We start from the raw sequence: 20,430 nt of genomic DNA, 5'->3' as shown, positions 1-20,430 counted from the left end.
CTTTGTTCCTTTTAGTTATTTCATAATGTTGTGTGATTTTCCATCTTATTGCCACCTTGGTTCCTCACCAATCTTTCCCAGGCCTTTGGTTTTCATTTCAATGAATCGTTTACCCAGAAATGAGCATTTTGTCATTTACTCTCCCACAACAATAGATATAGATTTGTTTTCATCATGTCAGCTCTTTTCCGTACTACAAAGTGGATGGTGACTTAAAACCAAGCTCCAAAAGTCATGAAAATTTAACTTGTACACTTGGTTCCTGAAGCCAAACTTGAACGTTACATTTACATTTATTCATTTAGCAGATGCTTTTATCCATGGGCGACTTTTGCTGCACAGAGATGGCATAAATGCATTTACAAAAAAATGGCTAGTGCCCAATTAAAGTTTAAATTTTAAATGAAATAATCAATATAGTAACCTGAAGTGCAGTAAAAAATATATAATTTAATTTATGAATGAGAAAATATGCCTTCCATCTTGACATGTCTTTGGCTGCACTGAACCAACCATCTAGATTAAATTGCACAAATCTATGGCTTGCAAAATGCATGCAATTTTGTCAGCATTCCGTTTGATACTAAGGATAATTTGGTATTTAGTCGTCACTAATCAGTCTAACAAACAGACAAGCTCTCAAAGCATGTTAAGTTTGAAAAGTTGCTTAACAATCAACCTAAATGAGCAGTCTAGCATAGTTGACTCATGGGAGGAGGTTAGTGGTGAAACTCTGAGAACAGACCCTGAAAGCACAATTCTTTAAAGGTCAGAATAAATCATGGCCACTGACACAGCGAAGCATGATAAACCTGGTGTGACCCATACCATGGCGTGAATTATGAGATGCCTGAATTATGCATATGCTCTCCAAGGTTCAGGGTCCAAATCTCTGTTAAGCTGTAGACTTTCTCGTTGTAAGACAAAAACAATTCATAAACTATATCTTAAGTACGTCTATCTTCTGTCCTCATCTCCTCGACCGCGTTTGATTGGTGTTCTGGTATATTTCACAGGAAGAGTTGAAAACAAACCCTTCAAACTGAAGGAAATGTCTGTTGTTTTAGCTACTAATGTTTTTGATGCCTGGAAGGCAACCCATTACGAGAGCACTGACTACAAGATCTTTAAAAGCTTCAATTAAACCTGATTTCTGTTTCCTAAATAACTGACCCTTAAGATTATCATACAAATGAGGTTCATTTTACTTCCAAAAGCATTTTCTTAAATGTGTCTGTGCTTTAGAATAGCCACATGCTTGACCAACAAGATCAGCCCAGATGTATATTGTCAACCCCAAAACAAACTCCTAAAAGCCACAATGCAATGATTTAGCAGAGCTTCACTGTGAAAATATCATCTCAAAGTTACTTATTTTTGGTGGAAAAGACATAAGAAAAGCTTTAAGGTATCACTGAAAAGCTTCCACAGTGATATTCAGTAAAATTTCCAATTTGACACTATCGGATGAGAATGATATTTAAAATGAATTGATCTCATAAATGATACTAACTTTGCACCATCTACGCTGTTATTGAACTGAACTGAATCAACATTGAACTGAATTGAGCTGAATAATCACTGTGAGCTGCTTTACAAACTGCTTGAAATTCCTGTTTTTTGCTGTTAAGCTGCTTTGAAACAATCTGAATTGTGTAAAGCGCTTTAGAAATGAATGTGACCTGACTTGGCACACCAGCGTCTGTAATTGTCCTGACATCTTGCTTGTTCTTGAGATTAAATTGTGAGCAAATGGCGAGTTTTGCTGAATCTATGGGAAACTGCTATCCATCTATCTTACGGGCCTTTAAAAATATCTCAACAGTGTCTCAATCTGTGCTCATATTTGCCAAAAGCAACTCATTTAACGGCTGAACTATAGGTGCCAGAAATCAAAACAGCCATGAGCTGAGAAAAGCCAAACATACAGGAGTAACCAGAGAATGGTGAAACTGAAGTGAGAAAAAGACAGATGTAGAGTGTGTCAGCCGGGCAGAAGAAGAGAGAGAGAGAGAGAAAGAGAGAGAGAGAGGGATCGTTCCTGGGGGCGAAGGGGAATGTGTTTTGACATTCCCAGCGATGAGCCAGACCACTTCTCCTTTGTTCTCCTGGGTGATCTTTATCACTGCCAATTGTTCGCAGAGTTCCTCAGACTTGGATTTAAATGGCATGTGACATCCAGAGAGAGAAGCAAAGATAAGAAACATGAATAAAACTAAAGCATCAAAAAATGGCGTTTGAAAGTCTAAAGAGCTGCACACCATTTAGATACACTCTTACAGATAAAGGTTCTTTATTCACATCTAAGGTTCCAAAAATAACCTTTTACATCAATTTCCATTCAACAAAAGTGTCTTTATAGTGGAAAACGGTTGTTTAAGCACAGCTATAACGATAACTATATTACACCGTCCGCATCAGTGCACAAGTTTTGTCACCTGCTGCTTTAAATTATGATTGTTGGATGGATTCTAAAGGAAAAAGGATGCTTTCTGATTGGCTGTTTTATCGTTTTGAAAGTGATTCCAATTAAATCGTTCCTTTGTGTTGTTATCGTTATAGTTGTGGTGTGGTGTGGACTTCCCGATTCTCATAAAATTAGGATGATTATTAAAACTGTATATTTATCGTTATATATATATACAGGCCTTTAGACTAATTTACTCTTTCCCCGGCATTGACGTAAATGTGCGGCTTTCTGTGTGTTCACTGTTATTCGGTAGGGGGCGCTATTACGCATCTTACGAAAGAATCTCTTAATCAAAACACAGGCGAAAAAGAAGCAGAAACAATCATATGTAATCATATGCATATGTAAAATAACGCGATCATCAACATTTAACAGCATATAAATCAAAACCACCTAATGTTACTGAATGAAATGTAGACCCAGGATGAGCTATAGGACTGTGATGCTTTAGGAGTGTTGATGGACTCGATTTACCAAAAATGGTTCTTCTATATCATTGCTTTAAAACCTTCTTTTGGAGCCTTTATTTTTAAGAGCATACGGTAAAGTGAGAGCTAATTCGGAGTAGCCTATATAAGCACCAAAAGTACCTTTGGCAGTTTTGCAACACCTTGAGCAACCCAAAACAGCAACTAGTCTAGAGTTCCCTTTCTGAAGTCCTTAAACCAATCTACAAATTGTCTGATAAAAAAATAAAAAATAAAATAAAAAACATTACAATAGGCAACCACAAAACCACATAATTCAAACAATGTGATTGTTGAGCCAGTGTTGTTCTGATGAGATTGGCAGCGGATGGTGGCTGGCCTGCATTTGGAGTCATGTCTTTTGGTGAGGTTTAGGAAAGGAATGCCACACTCATTCGATGAATAACAAGATCAGGCAAACTATGCAAGCCATGTATAAACAGACCGTATTACAAACAAAACAATCAGCTAGTGGTTATTGAAATATGGATTTCCAAACAAAGGAAGAGTCAAAGTGTCGAAACCTTGCCGTGTAAAGAAAATTCTCCTTGGAAGCAGGGAAAGACATCTCTGGCATCCTCCCATTGTCTTATGCATAGTCAGAAAGCGTATCCATTTCATTGGATTCATCAGTGATGAATGTTATACAACAAAGCTGGAATGAACAAATGTCTGCAACCGGCGTCTCGGGTTGGATGCATGTGATGTTGGTTTATGGTATGACTGCGTTTCTGGTAATGAAGGAATTTTAATAAAAAATGTGCTTTGCAATTTAATCTGATGCTGGCACATTGCATATACACGTGGAGAGTCTATTTAATCTACTTAATGTATGTTTACAGTGCACTTGACGTACTGTACAGCACCAAGATTTGGAGCCATGCTGAGGTTATGAGTCAGCAACATTTAACAGCCTTTATTATTTAAGAATATAGGCAATGCTAAAGGGTGTTGTTTTTTTTTGCAACTGTAGCTGGGACTATATTCACAATACAGAATGATATGATACAATATAAAATGATGATACAAGGAGTCCTCCGAATATTTGGTTCAGATCTTAATGTATAGTGTTGTCGAGCACATATATTAGAGCTGCAATGACTCGAGCACATGTGTGAGCATTCAAAGGCAATTAAAGAGGCCATATTATGCCCTTTCACAAAGTATTGGTTTTGGCTCTACTAGAACAGGTTTTCCTTCTTGAATGTTGATTATTTTCCTCATATTCTCCATTGTTGCGGCTCCTCTCTTCCCAGTCTGTCAGTAACGCTCTGTTTACTTCCTGTCTCTGCCTTCTGAAAAGCACCCTGTGCTCTGATTGGTCGGCTGGATCAGTGTGTTGTGATCGGTCGAGCGCTTTGAGTGTGTTTGGGAAATGTCCCGCCCCTTACCATAACCGCCAGTTTAACACACTACTAAATAACTCAACCAGGCCCCGCCCCTTTATTCTGCATATTAATTATTTAAATGAGGAATATTATGACGTGTTCGTTCCCGGAAGAAACTCAAGACTACAATGGAGGCATTTCAGGAGTTCAGAAACACTGACACTGATATAGAGAAGAACTCCCGCTGGAGGGACTTTGAAACTTTGCAGAGTTTTTTCATGCTCATACAGCAACATTACACACTAAAGAAAGATGAACATGGAAAAAAGCAGAATAGGTCTTAATATCCTAATATCTTTAAGATATTTAAGTTGGTATTGATATGTTTGAGATTGAAATATTGGTCATTATTGTTCTATTAAGAGATTTAAATATTGGTTGGTTTTGTTCAAAACAAGAGTAAGCGATTGTCAAACAAAACAAAAAAACTTTTTTTTGTACTTTCTCAGGAGAAAAGTCTGACACACGCATATTCACACTTTTTTTTGGTCTTGCACAATAAATATTGGCTAAAAATAATAACAAGACATAGTCAGTTAAACTAGTCAGCATGAGTGACCTCAGTGACCCGCGAGTCAGGGCTGGTTAGTGCAGGTTGTGCTGGGTGGTCTGAGAAAACGCTGAGCTGCAGCTTTAATGTGTTTTTTATTTGCCAAACGGAACTCCGTCATTAGATGAAGTGGGAGTCCCATTTAAGCTGCTATTAGCTGTAATGACTGTTTTTTTTCTTTCGTTTTTTTGCACGTCATGCACGCAATTTCCTAACGTAACAGAATCCACTGGAATCCCTGCCTGCGTGCTTTTAGTGGTCTGTGGCTCATAAACAAGAACTCCAGAAAACACTCGTTCAGGGACACCTTTCGGTTTTAATGATTTTGTCGTAAGATGCCGTGTTTATGTTGCCGAAGCCCACAGTTATTTGGCTTACTTTGCTCTATTTGTTTATTGGTGTAAATGTTCCATGTAAATGTCTCAGTTACATGGAGCTTAAAAACAGAGATTAGGAAACACACTGAAACAGTCTTTTCCTCACGTCCTCTCTTCTAGGTTCACTCTTTATGCGGTGGACAGTCGTGGAAGTCGTTCGGACGCGAGTTTTGTGACCGTCCGCACGTCTTGTCCGATGGTGGATGACAGCAAAGCTGAAGGTACAGAGCCGTTCTCCTTCTCTCCATTCACACGTGTGAATGAAGAGATTGAGCCGCGTGACATGTCATCATCGCACCCATCCGAGGTGGCAGCTCTTCATGTTTCTGTTTACCATTACGTCATCCATAGTGGCTAGAGGATTTTACTCCAACAGGACTCACAGGTCTTGTCACAGGGAAGAAATGCCCTCAAAATCGATATCAAAGTCAAAATAGGATTACAGAAAGTTCACTCAAAGAAAAGGAAAAGTAGGACTTACCATGAAAGTCATAAAGGGTTACCCTTTATTTTAGTGTCCTTGTTACATATGTAACATGTATTTATCATTGTAATAACAGTTAATTATGTTAACTAACCCTAAACCAAACCCTATTTCTACCCTAACCCTATACTAAGTACATGTAGTTAATTAATATTACTCTGTACTTAGATATATAATTAGTGTAACACTTTATTTTAAGGTATCCGTGTTACAGTGTAATTACACATTTAAGTACTGAGTAATAATAACATGTACTTACTATAGGAATGAAATGAAAACAGACAACATTCATAAAATAAATACCTAAAATAATAATAATAATAATAATAATAAATAAAATAAAAAACAGATACAAATTACTGATTATTAGAAGCAAGCGAATAAAAGTAGGTTTTAAGGTGCAGATCTAACCTGAAAAGGCAAACTATTCACAATGTAGGGCCCGCAATAGCAAAGAGAACTTAGGGTTGGTTGCATGTAATTATGCATAATTTATAGTTATTACTCCAGTAACTACATGTAACAATGACACTGTAAAATAAACTGTTAACTCATAAAGTGATGATGTGTTAAGAAGCAATTAAAGAATGTTAGGAAATCTCATTTAGTTCTAATTGTCTTGTGAAAATGAAGTGTGTTTAATTGCATTGTAGTGTACTTAAATTACTGAAAGTATAATAGAAAGTGTACTTAAAGAGATTACACTTTTCATGACACCTTCTTACACACTTAAGTACACTTTGTAATAATGTCAAAAGTTCAGTCATTGTGTTTTAGTAATCATTTGTAGTGCTTTAAAAAAGTACACTTAAACACTGAAGCACATGCAAAGTACTTGATTATAAATTTAACTGTAGATAATGCATTTGAAGTCAATTTAAAAGACGACGAAAGTAATTATGATTTTACTAAGTTCTTATTATAGTAGGTGGGTCAAAAACACTAAAGTTCAACTGCATTTAATAAAAAGATTAAGCTAATACAACTTAATTTAATTGAAATTAAAAACACTGCATTCAATTTGCACTTAAATATATTCTCTCAAAATGTATTATTAATAATAAGTACTTTTACACACGATTTCATAAAACACTGGCAGAATTTCATTTGTCTGCAAAGTTGAAAGAACAGATTTTCTTAAAATGTTTCTTTGAATTCTATTGAAGTTTGTTTCTCCAACGGAATAAAAATCTAGAAAAGGTCATTACAACATTTTTTCTCTCTCACAATTACAAGATATAAAATTGCAATTGCATGTGATAAAGTCAGAATTGTGAGATATAAACTCGCAAATTTTCAGAAAAGTCGTCAGCTCACAATTCGGACATTTTCTCAGAATTTCGAGTTTAATTTTCACAATTCTGACTTTACGACTCGCAACTGCGCTTTTATATCTTGCAATTATGAGAAAAAAGTCAGAATTGCAAGATAAAAATGTGCAATTACCTTTATTATTATTTTTATTCAGTGGCGGAAACAAGCTTCAATAGAATACAGACAGTTCAGTTTTTGGATTCTTTCTCCTCGAACAGAGATCGCAGATAAAGTGTATAACCTGTATAACGGCTACACCAGTGGAAAGGAGCAGCAGACGGCCTACAACACCCTGATGGAGATCTCCCCACCACTGCTGTATCGCGTGCAGCATCACTACAACTCACACTACGAGAAGTTTGGAGACTTTGTGTGGAGAAGTGAGGATGAACTTGGACCCAGGTGAGGAAGAGCATAACCAATCAGCATCAGTCATTCTCTGCATCTCAACGGCTTTGCTAAATACAATCTAATCTGTTTTAATCAGATCTTTATGACAAGAGACAATTGCACACTTTTCAAATCCACAAAAAAAAAAGATATGGCATATAAATCAGATATGTATCCGATAGATTCAGTGCACTTCAGGCTTTTCTCACTGTGATCTGAGTGACAAAACCAGATCACATTCAGCAGTGTGAACGCAGCCTTTGTGGATTTTAACCATTAGTGGATCATATTTTAATTACTAGTGTACTAAAGGATACTAAAAACTATACCAGAGTGAATATACAAAGTTTGAGGATGCTTAATTGTATATTATTTGTAATTACATAAAACTGTTATACTTTTTTTGGTAACACTTTATTTTACAATGCCCTTGTTACATGTGTTACATGTACTTACTATAGTAAAGACAATAAATTATGCATAATTACATGCAATTAACCCTCAACCAAATCCTAATCCTACCCTAACTCTATAGTAAGTACATGTAGTTGCTTAATATTACTCAGTACTTAAATATAGAATTACACTGTAACAATGACACCTTTAAAAAAGTGTAACACTTTATTTTAAGGTGTCCATATTACAGTGTAATTATGCATTTAAGTATTGTGTAATAATAATTATCATGTACTTACTATAGGGTTAGGACTAGGATCAGGGTTTGGTTGAGGGTTAGTTGCATGTAATTACGCACAATTTATAGTTATTACTACAGTAACGTGTAATATAAAGTATTACACATAAAAATGTATTATATTTTCATTTACAACCCCAAATCCGAAAAAGTTGGGACATTTTGTAAAATGCATTAAAATCAAGAATCTGTGATTTGTTAATTCTATTTTAACTTTTTTTAGCTGACAAAAGTACAAAGAAAAGTTTTCCAATGTTTTCACTGACCAACATAATTGTATTTTGTAAATATGAACGAAATTTGATTTTGATGGCTGCAACACACCCCAAAAAAGTTGGGACAGAGACATGTTCACCACTGTGTCACATCACCTTTCCTTTTAATTACACTTTTTAATCATTTGGGAGTTGAGGATACTAATTGTTGGAGTTTTGCTAGTGGAATAATTGCCCAATCTTGTCTGATACAAGACAGCCGCTCAACAGTCTGTGGTCATCATTGCCTGATTCTCCTTTTCATGATGGGTCATACATTTTCCATAAGAGACATTTCGGGACTGCAGTAAACAGGAGGCAAATCCCTTCTATGGTGCAGAGTGTCTAGAAACCACTATGTGATCTGCACCAATGATCTGCACAGTTTTAGCATGTGCAGAATGAGGCCTGGCATTGTCTTGCTTCCCAGGAAAGATGTCATCTTGATGGCATTTTATGTCTCTGTACGATCCAAATATATGCCTCCATGTCAATGGTACCTTCACAATAATGCAAGTTACCCATACCGTTTGCAATGATGCACCTCAATACCAGCACAGATGTTTGCTTTTGCACCTGTCGCTGGTGAAAGTCTGGTTGGTCCCTTTCGTCTTTGGGACTGAGAACTCGGTGTCCATTTTCTCCCAAAAACAAGCTGAAACATGGACTCATCTGACCACAGCACACATGTCCACTGTCTTCTAGACCGTCTGAGATGAGCTCAGGCCCAGAGAACTCGCCGGCATCTCCACATAGAACTGATGTAAAGCTTTCTCCTTGCGTAACAGAGATTCAAGTGGCATTTCTTAATGCAGAGTCAGACTGTGTTCAGTGAAAACGGTTTTCCAAATTCCTCCTGAGCACATGTGTCTGTATTTAACGGATTAGCATGATGGTATCTTGTGCAATGCCATCTGAGGGCTCAAAGGTCACGCACATTCAACAGAGGTCTACTGCCTTACCCAACACAGACTGAGATTTCTCTGGATTCCCTGAATCTTGTGACAATATTATGTATGGAAGATGATGAAAGGCATAAATTCTTTGCAATCTTGCATTGAGAAATGTGATTTTTTTTAATTGTTTGACAATTCTTTCATGATATTTGCACGAAGTGATGAGCCATGACCCATCTTTGCTTAAAAGACTGAGAAGCACTTTTACACCCAAACACGATACCCTCAACTATTACCAATTCACCTGCTCATTGTGGACTTTGTGGAAAATAGTTGGACAATCTAAGACGATAATCTTTTCTCTTTTATTTTGTCTCTGTCCCAACTTTTTTGGGGTGTGTTGCAGTCATCAAAATCAAAATTTGTTCATATTTACAAAATACAATTATGTTGGTCAGTGAAAACATTGGAAAACTTTTCTTTGTACTTTTGTCAGTTAAAAAAAAGTTTAAATAGAATTAACAAATCACAGATTCTTGATTTTAATGCATTTTACAAAATGTCACAACTTGATCTGATTTGGGGTTGTATATTACATGCATTTAGCTGAACTTTAGAGATCTTGTTTCATCCGCTTAAGTACTTAATATATTTGAAATATATAGTGCATTGCCGGAAGTACAAGCTTTTATGGGAAACTAAAATACACTTCAATGTAATTTCTAATTAAACTTACAGTATATGTCATGTATTCGTATATATTCGTAATTACACATTTGTAATGAAGTTGCAATTTAATGAATTTAAAATATGAACTTTATATGTAATATCAAACAACACAGTTAAAAATATAATCAAGTGCTTGTTAGTTAACACATCGAAATAAGTGTGCTTCTTTAAAAAATGATGCTTTAAAACAGACTTTAAAGTAAAACTTTAATTTGACTAAATTACAGTGCACTTTTTTAAAAAGTGTACTTAAGTGTCATAGTCATGAAAGTGTACTCTCAGTACACTTAAGTGGCCTTTTATTTAATTAGTATTATATGTTATGCTTTTAATGTACTTTTAAGATTTGAAGTAAACTAAAGTGCGTATTCAATACACTTAAGTGCACTTATTCACAAGGGGAACTACACCTGTATGAACTGATTTCATACTGTACATACGCTTAAGTTACTTTTGGGTCACGTTTTTTAATTGAAGAAATTCTCAAATGACTTAGAACAATGAAGTTAGTTCTGATTGAAGAGGCTACTTGAGTGTTGTTTGAGAATTTGTGGGTTTTTATGGAACATATTTTTAAGCAAAACACGAAGAGGAAGTGTGCACAGTCCCTTACACGGGCCCCTGGTCTGAGGCCATCAGAAGGTTGCCATCCTAAACTCTCTGTGAATGTTTGTGTAATCTGTTCGCTGGCAGAACTAGCAGGAGGAAAGAAACAGAGACCTCCAATTACAGTTCGTTTTCCCTTTGTGTAAGGATCCAATAATCTTTATGAATATCAACACAGGCTTTGCATTAGGATCAAATATTTGTGGAGCAGTAAGTAATGATTGTCGTAAAACAGGGCACATGTTTCATAAAAATTCCTTCAAAACACATTTTCAACATATTTTGAGTTAAAGATCAAAATAAAATTTCTGAGCAGACACAATTTTATAATGGACTGTGTAGTTTTACCACATTCAAATCTTTGTTTCTTTTTCCCCACCAAGCCCATTGTATCCATTAATAAAAAATTTAATTATTAATAATGGCATTTTATTATATACGTATAGTTTAAATGAAAAGATTAATATATTCTAATGATGTCATTTGAGAAAAGCAATTGCTATTGTTATGTTTCCTTGTTCACATCATGTTAATTATTATACAAACAAGTTTTCAAACATGTTTGAGGTTAAAATAATTTGAGTCATGGATGTTAATGTCTTGGACCTTTTTATTCTGTTTTGAAATATTTTTTCTTTTTTTTTCTTTTTTTCTTTTAACAATGTAGATTGTTTCAAAGCAGCTTTACAGAGATAAACATATAATTTAAGGTAACAGAGATTGGTTAGGTTTTATAGTGGTTCTTGAAAAATGTTTTTTCCAGCTAAAGTTAGTTTTGATTGATTCACTTCCGTCTAAATGATCATTTGTTATTAAATTAGGGGCCGCTAAGACGACACCGTTCTCTCAAAACAGACTTTAAACGTGAACCTGTGATAGACGCTGATGGCGTTCACATGCGCATTAAGAATTGATTCTATAGTTATGTGCGTTTGAATATATGTGCGCAGGTTTGTAATTCCTTACAAACCATGCCTAAACAAACTACTTGTCTTGTCTATAAATTTTGATGCAGAATTTTATTTTATCTTATCACTTCGGGTAGGTACGCGAACCGAAAAATTCCACAACGCTTTATCTGTAGAGTGGTATAGGGATCCTCCATAGGGAGAGACTAGTTGGCACTTCAGCACTGCATTGTCATCGGGTCCAGGCGAAAGTCCTTCGTCAGATCTGGAAACGGCCTGGATCCGGCAGGCTGCGGGAAAACCTCGGGATAAACAAAGACACTAAAATTAGCGTAGATGCCATTCTTCTTATGATGTAATGAGTACATCAGGATTTAAGGGAAGTGTTCCCAGTTCCGGCTGACCTAACCTAAGCAGCCTAATTTTGAATTATAGGAGTCTATAGAGTGTTATGTGAATGCTAGGTCAAAGAGATGTGTTTTTAGTCTAGCTTTGAACTGACAGACTGTGTCTGCTTCCCGGACAATGTTAGGAAGATTGTTCCAAAGTTTTGGTGCTAAATAGGAAAAGGATCTACCGCCAGCAGTCGATTCAGATATTCTAGGTATTATCAACTGGCCGGAGTTTTGAAATCGCAATAGACGTGAAGGACTATAATGCGTTAAGAGCTCGCTCAAGTACTGGGGAGCTAAACCATTTAGTGCTTTGTAAGTAATCAGCAATATTTTAAAATTTATACAATGTTTAATAGGGAGCCAATGCAGTGTTGACAGAACCGGGCTAATATGGTCGTACTTCCTGGTTCTGGTTAGAACTCTAGCGGCTGCGTTTTGAACTAGCTGTAGTTTGTTTATTAAGCGTGCAGGGCAACCACCCAGTATAGCATTAAAGTAATCTAGCCTTGATGTCATGAACGCATGAACTAGTTTTTAGCATTTGTCAATGAGAGCATATGACGTAATTTAGATATATTTTTAAGATGGAAAAATGCGGTTTTACAGATACTAGACACGTGACTTTCAAATGAAAGATTGGTATCAAAGAGCACACACAGGTTCCTAACTGATGACGAAGACTTAACAGAGCAGCCATCAAGTGTTAGACGGTATTCTAGGTTATTACGTGTGGAAGTTTTTTTTCCAATAATTAGAATCTCTGTTTTTTGATTAGTAGCAGGCTCATTAGAAATGACCCTGATACTCACACACACACACACACTGACCGCTCTCTCTCTCTCTCTGTCCCCCACAGGAAGGCTCATCTGATCCTGAGACGAACGGACCGGATCAGTCTGTTCTGTCGCTCGCTCCTTCGCAGCGGCTTCATCCAGAGCCGAACCGAGAGCGTCCCGTACATGCTGTGCCGCAGTGACGACACGAGACCTGGAGGCACTCTATGGCACAGTTCACTTCACGAAACCCGGCTAGCCTGTCTGGAGAAAGTCATATCAGTGCAACGCAACATATACGGAAAGTCAAAATTACGATGAGACTTGACCTTCTCTCTTATGGTCTCACGTCTGGCTGTTCTTTTTTCTAAATCCAAATGACTTTGAGACTGTGAGAGGAGGCTTTGTTGTTTCTTTTCTTTTCTTTTTGGAGGTTTCCAAATTCAGAGAGCCTCGTAATGATTTATTATCCAATATTTTTTTATTTATTTTTTTTCTCTTGCAAGGACATCACTACTGACGGACTATTTATGAATGTAAGAATTCAACTGCATGGTGCTGCAGATCTCCAAACCAGGTTCCCTGATACTCATTTTGCAAACATATCTCTTGGAATACTTAGCCAAGCAAGACGAGAACATGATCTCTCGGTGGTTTTCCTTCTTTTCTATTCAAGTCTATTAATCTTTTTATAGTTTTGCCACAATTAATTGAGAGAACTGACTAAGAATAATGTCAGGGTCACAAAAAAAGCTATTGAGAACAAGTATAGTCCTGTCGTTCACACATTATATTTAACCGAAAGAATGTTCCTTTACAGTGTCCAAAGCAATGAAAGGCCAATCAGACCAACAGATTTCATCAAAGTGAATCATCTAATGTATTTGGCAAAGGGTTGTGGTACGAAAGAAAGCAGAATTGTGCAGAACTATTATGTAAATGATTGTCTGGGAACAATATGTGTTTGTTGAAAACACAGTTGAAGAAATGGTAAGAACTTCGCCTCAACACATTTTCAGTAAGTAAGTTGCTATATTCCATGCTATATTCATTGTGATAGTTAATCATGCTATTGTACATACAATTGTAAATGCAGTATGTAATAAGTGAATATGATTTTTTGTGTGTGGGGGGAGGGGTGAAGGGTCTATTATGTATATAGAATCTCAAGAAGTTTTCTCAGTTTTATCTAAAATATGTGAAGGATCAATTAAATATTGAAAAATAAAAACCTGTTACACTACCTCACGACAATCTATATTGTAGAACACAACACCTTCTGCAGAATCTGTAAGATGAAGGGGAAAACTTAAATTACATTGTTCAGTAGTTAAAACTTATGCTGTTGCCTCTTGAGCATCTTGTTGCAGCATTTGGGGATAGTTGTCTATGAGTTCCTTGATTGCCTTAAAGGGACAGTTCACCCAAAAACGAAAATTATGTCATAATTTGCTCACCCTCATGTTGTTCCATACCTGTACGAGTTTCTTTCTTCTGTCATACAAAAAAGAAGATAGTTTGAAGAATGTCGGTAACCAGATAGTTGATGGACCCCATTGACTTCCATAGTAGAAAAAAAATACTGTGGAAATCAATGGCATCAACTTTACCCTTTAAGTGGTAAAACTGCTTCTCAATGTCATTGGCACCATCATTGAGAGAGAAGTGAAATGTGTAAAGCATGCAAGACAACCAAAGGTTTTAAAGGACTTGAGGACTGACCAATGAGTCAGTGCCGAGAATAAAAGCGAGTAAAGAAGTTAAGACGACTGTTACCTGAGCATCTTACATTTCCATAACAACATGAGCCGCCTGGAATGAAGAAAGCAGTCAGTATGATTGACAATATTCAAATGGTAAGCAATCACTGCTTCGTTTAAGGTTCTAGTTTGGGTTCCTCCTTTCGAATGACAGACATAGACTATTGATTCCTGCTGATACAGACAGTTATTTCCATACATTCAGATGCAGAACACATATGCTAGTTGGGAGTCGGATGTAGTTATTTTGGTGTGTTCAAGCATCGGCTTTTGTCGCCGCTAGTTCTTAGTTGTCGGCTTTACATCTGGAATAAGCATAAACACAATACATATGCACAACTTAACATGCAAAACAATGCACTTTGTCAGCACTAGTTATTTTCACATGCATGTGTTGAATCATTTGAAATCTCTCAATGCGACAGGTACAATTGTCTCATTGCCACAACAGCAGCATACATAATAAATATCGGAGAGTTCAGGGATATTTTGCTTACTGTAGATGGTGTCTTCCATGTAAAATGACCTCTTGTAGCCTGTGTGAACACCTAGGGTCCTGTTTAGTTATAACTTCCAAATATCAGTTCATGTCTTCATTTGAAGGATACAAATTTTGATCGGGATACTTAAGGAAACGAAAAGGGTTGAGGGAATTTTGTAACCAACTGAACTCAGCTTTGCATTGTTTCTTCTAAATTCCTCTACCTTCCTAAGCCACTTGACTTACGTTGAAAAAAAGTGACTTAACATGTAAATGTCATGCTAAATACTAGAGGTGTAATGGTAAACATAAGCGTACTGAAATGGCACAATATTGTTTATATCGATATACTTTGATGGTGTCGAACACATAACCAAGCACACAGAGCCGGAGAGGTGCACGATCCAACATGAGATATGCTTTATATTAAGTGTTTTAAAACTAAATCATAAATCTACATGGCAAGTCACGTTGTTCGCTGAGGAAAACACGTCTCAAAGGCATTAATAACAGCAAGTATCTCCATTTCAGTGTGTGCATGCATGCCAAATAGAGTGGGAAAGAATGGGAGTGCAATAATTATAACCTTATTGTAAAATATTTTGCACCCAAAGTGTAAGTGCTTTGAATCTCTCCCTCCGATTTCAACAGCAGCATAAACAGAAGTTTATGTTGCTTCTGATTGAAGCAATATTGACAGACTGACATTGTTTGTTCAGGAAACCACTTTTAAAGCAAAAACTAGACATGGACTGCCTTTGTTTTCCCCTGCTACTGAAAACATACAGAAACGTGACTTCACAACCGAGGTACATCCCAAACCGTTTTTTTTCTGTGTACTGTTACACCCAGGGTTCGAATTATGATTTCATCTTTGTGGGGGTCTCTTTAAAAAAAGAAGAAAAAGTAACCCACGAGCAGGCGTTGTTGTAATGTCTGTCTGTGTTCCCCCGGTCTTTGTGCTTTTGGTTCAGTCCTGTTCAGTTTTCCCGCTCCTCGTTTGTGTTCATGTATACCACGCCCCCTTGTTATCTTGTTTAGCTTGTTTGGCCTTGTATTTAAGCCCTGTGTTTCAGTCCAGTCTTTGTGAGTTCTTAATAATGTTGTACTTGTACCTTGATGTTGGTGGTTCTGTTCCTGAGTCTTGTGCCCTAGCCAGAGTCTTTATGTAGTTTGAGTCTATTAAATAAAGTGTGCTGCAATTGGATCCTGCTTCCTCCTTGCTTCCACCTCATCGTGACAGAAGAACTCACCGCCAATGGATCCAGCAGTTGTTAGCAACCAGGTACTAAGAAGATTTCTAGCCTCTATGTTTCAGGATGGCCAGCGGATCGAGAAGTATGTGAGGGACTTTTTGAACTGCTGCCATCTGGGATCGCTGAATGACATTGAGCTCATGGACCTGTTCTGGAGCGGGCTGGATGCGGATATCGCGCAACTGATGCCGGATGATTATACCGGTTGGACCCTAGAGGGATATATTGACCTGGCCCTTTACTTGGGGGGTTCGGCATCTACGGTGGGCTTGGCTGATGAAGCACCCTGCCAGTTCACAGTATCCCTGGAGCCTATCCACGTCCCGCCTGTCCAGCCAGAGACCGTCCAGCCAGAGACCGTCCAGCCAGAGACCGTCCAGCCAGAGACCGTCCAGCCAGAGACCGTCCAGCCAGAGACCGTTCTCGTCACGTCTTCCCAGTCAGAGACTGATCACGCCACGCATGCGCCGCCTGAGCCCTCAGTGACCGCAACACTGGCCATTATGGCCACAGCCATGTGGTGTGTGTGGGCTACGCACACACTTGAGCCGGTGTCCGCTGATCCTGCGCCAGAGCCCGCTGATCCTGCGCCAGAGCCCGCTGATCCTGCGCCAGAGCCCGCTGATCCTGCGCCAGAGCCCGCTGATCCTGCGCCAGAGCCCGCTGATCCTGCGCCAGAGCCCGCTGATCCTGCGCCAAAGCCCGCTGATCCTGCACCAGAGCCCGCTGATCCTGCGCCAGTCCTGTTCAGCCCAGAGTTTCCTTCACCGCTGGTCCTGCCCAGCCTAAAGCCCTCTTCACCGCTGGTTCTGCCTCTTTCTCCTGAGCCGGTGCCTTCTCCAGGCTACGACCCCGTAGCTACCCCCAAGAATTTTTTGGGGGGGGGCAGTAGGCCACCACCATGGCCACCCGAAGGGTCCTCTCCAGCATGGCCGCCCGAAGGGTCTTCACCGCCGTGGCCGCCCGAAGGGTCTTCACCGCCGTGGCCGCCCGAAGGGTCTTCACCGCCGTGGCCGCCCGAAGGGTCTTCACCGCCGTGGCCGCCCGAAGGGTCTTCACCGCCGTGGCCGCCCGAAGGGTCTTCACCGCCGTGGCCGCCCGAAGGGTCTTCACCGCCTTGGCCGCCCGAAGGGTCTTCACCGCCGTGGCCGCCCGAAGGGTCTTCACCGCCGTGGCCGCCCGAAAGGTCTTCACCGCCGTGGCCGCCCGAAGGGTCTTCACCGCCGTGGCCGCCCGAGGGGTCTTCACCGCCGTGGCCGCCCGAAGGGTCTTCACCGCCGTGGCCGCCCGAAGGGTCTTCACCGCCCTGGACGCCCGAGGGGTCTTCACCGCCCTGGACGCCCGAGGGTCCGACAGCTCCGCCCTGGACGCCAGAGGGTCCGACAGCTCCGCCCTGGACGCCCGAGGGTCCGACAGCTCCGCCCTGGACGCCCGAGGGTCCGACAGCTCCGCCCTGGACGCCCGAAGGGTCTGCTCCGCCCAGGACGCCCGAGGGTCCGACAGCTCCGCCCTGGACGCCCGAGGGTCCGACAGCTCCGCCCTGGATGCCCGAAGGGTCTGCTCCGCCCAGGACGCCCGAGGGTCCGACAGCTCCGCCCTGGACGCCCGAGGGTCCGACAGCTCCGCCCTGGACGCCCGAGGGTCCGACAGCTTCGCCCTGGATGCCCGAGGGTCCACAGCCTGCTCCGCCCTGGTCACGCCCTCAGCCTGCTCCGCCGTGGCCTCGCCCTCAGCCTGCTCCGTCGTGGACACGCCCACAGCCTGCTCCGCCCTGGCAGTCTGTTCGTCCAGCTCCGCCCATGTTCCATGGCCCAGGTCCGCCATCGCAAGACCCCGGTCCCGTTCCCTGCACGGACCTGGCCCGCCATCCCTCCCCCGGGACCGCCTCCGCTCCACCACCCTCCCGAACTATGTCTCTAGTTTTGATGGGCGTCGGGAGCCGCCCATAGAGGGGGGGCTATGTTGTAATGTCTGTCTGTGTTCCCCCGGTCTTTGTGCTTTTGGTTCAGTCCTGTTCAGTTTTCCCGCTCCTCGTTTGTGTTCATGTATACCACGCCCCCTTGTTATCTTGTTTAGCTTGTTTGGCCTTGTATTTAAGCCCTGTGTTTCAGTCCAGTCTTTGTGAGTTCTTAATAATGTTGTACTTGTACCTTGATGTTGGTGGTTCTGTTCCTGAGTCTTGTGCCCTAGCCAGAGTCTTTATGTAGTTTGAGTCTATTAAATAAAGTGTGCTGCAATTGGATCCTGCTTCCTCCTTGCTTCCACCTCATCGTGACAGGCGTGGTGTATGTGATAAATAAATAGCTAGATACTGCACTTCATTATTTTGAGTTCAACGTACTTTTATTAATACAGGAGTAGAGAATATTTGTGTGGAGTTCGTTACCTCTAGGGCGGTCTGGGTGCATGCCCCCCCAGGAAGACAATTTTGTACATTTTAAAGATAAATTCATTAATCTGGTGCACTTTGAGTCACCCGAATCCGCTGTTAAAAATAATCCAACCGCCCAAACATATGATATTCTTTGATTTAGATCTGCATCTGATCATCATTACAATTTTTCAAATTCTCAATGTTAAGCATGATAATATGGTAAAATATCACACTGAAGTAGGCTGATTTAAAATTAACATTTATTTAAATTAAAAGTTATTCTTTGGCCAAAATTACATTTCCTTAATATCCTAAACAGAGGCTTTTTACTCCCTTCAAAGTTAAATTGTCAATGTTTCATTACATCACTGTTGGCAAACACTCTTATCAGAATACATTTTTTACCTTTAAAATAGGGCATTTTTCCCTCTAATTTTATGTAGCCTATGCTCCATCTTTCTTTTAAAATATTCCTTAATTTGATCAATACATTAAATCAGAATAATAAGACAGTAGGCTGTTACCAATCAAATTAAATAATTTACATTGAAAAAATACACCTGTAGTAAATGCCCTGATATGTTTTCCTTGATTGATTTTCTCTAAAGAGAATTACGTTGTTGAAAACGAAAGTAAAAGAGTGACGCTCATTTCGTTTTACCATGATAAGAGTTCCGTGTCTTTATTAAAATCAACACATTATAATGATTTATCTGTCATCCATCCTCGATTAATTTGAATGTAGGCTAATTTTTTTTATTATTTGTCTCGCCCGACCCGCGCAGCACTATCGGCAAACTTAATGGCCACAGGCCGAGTTTTGTTGAGAGCCGGAGGCTCGTAATTCCATGCAGGAAAACCCTGAAAGGAGTTCGCTAAAATATTGGTGGGGGCCTACCTAGCGTCCCCCCAAATCATTTTTTTGCTAGTAGCTACTTTTGTGTATTTAAATGTCTGAAACCTAAAATAAACATTAATGTGGTAAAAAACACTGAATAGTCGTGATATATTGAGCGCATCTGTCTCTGGCTCAGCGCCAGCCAACGCGCGAAAGCACTTTTGAATTTAGCAGTTGATCACGTGATGCACTGACTGTTCTAATCACACCGCTATGAACGTACGTGCGAAAGGGTTAACAAATATGCCTCGATTATTGAAGGAAAAAGTGCTTTATTTGCAATTTAAAATGATGGTGCTGATGATTTTTAGAGCCCCCACAGGTGTAGGATTTTACTGCTTTCATGGGAGCTCATACTCTCTCTATGGGAGCTCAGCTCCCACTGGCTCCCACGTAATTCGAACCATGGTTACACCCCTACTAACAAGTAGTTCCCCATATGCATGTAGTGAATCCTGTAGAACTAGTCTTTAGTTATTAGTAAGCATGGGGCAGGGAAACCTTATGGTTTTAGTTAACATTTTTTTGTACAAACCTCACGGGATATGACTGGGAGATCCACATCCATCAAAGAGGCCAATGTGAGACTCTCTTAAATTCAGTAACTAGATGTGAGGAGGCGACCGGGTTAAAGACACTAGTAGATTTGTCACAGGAGAGAGGAAAGGATAGCGTTGTGATCGATCAGATTTCATGAGCATGTTCCTCTCAAACTTTAAAGAACTGCATTTGTTTCCTGGATTTAGTTCAATATACCTCAGCATTATGTTGTTTTAATGATTGAGGAACCATACATAATGTGTTTGTTTTACTAATTTATACATGAGAGTAAATGCTAAAGCTAATTTAGCACAGTTTATGACCGCTCTTAGAGTATAAGCGCAAGAGTGGCTTTAACTCTTTCCTCGCCACAGACACAATTTTCCGGAAAACCATGTTTTCACTGTTGTATGGTAGGAGGTGCTA

At 39.7% G+C, this 20,430-nt stretch overlaps 1 protein-coding gene across 2 annotated transcripts in view; it reads left to right on the top strand.

Annotated features, from left to right (window-relative positions):
• astn2 (astrotactin 2) overlaps positions 1-13,938 on the top strand; it is a 433,109-nt gene extending 419,171 nt beyond the window's left edge. For both annotated transcript variants that reach the window (XM_077206841.1, XM_077206840.1), the window contains 3 exons: positions 5,373-5,473; positions 7,269-7,452; positions 12,779-13,938. In XM_077206841.1, coding sequence (XP_077062956.1) covers positions 5,373-5,473; positions 7,269-7,452; positions 12,779-13,016 — 523 coding nt within the window. In that variant the 3' untranslated portion in view covers positions 13,017-13,938. The remainder of the gene's footprint in view (positions 1-5,372; positions 5,474-7,268; positions 7,453-12,778) is intronic.
• The last annotated feature ends 6,492 nt before the right edge of the window (positions 13,939-20,430 follow it).

Source organism: Siphateles boraxobius, unplaced genomic scaffold (assembly GCF_051911475.1).
Source record: "Siphateles boraxobius isolate OS27281-9 unplaced genomic scaffold, OSU_SipBor_1 56, whole genome shotgun sequence".
In the NCBI taxonomy this organism is placed as follows: domain Eukaryota; kingdom Metazoa; phylum Chordata; class Actinopteri; order Cypriniformes; family Leuciscidae; genus Siphateles; species Siphateles boraxobius.
This window is presented reverse-complemented; position numbering and strand designations above follow the sequence as displayed.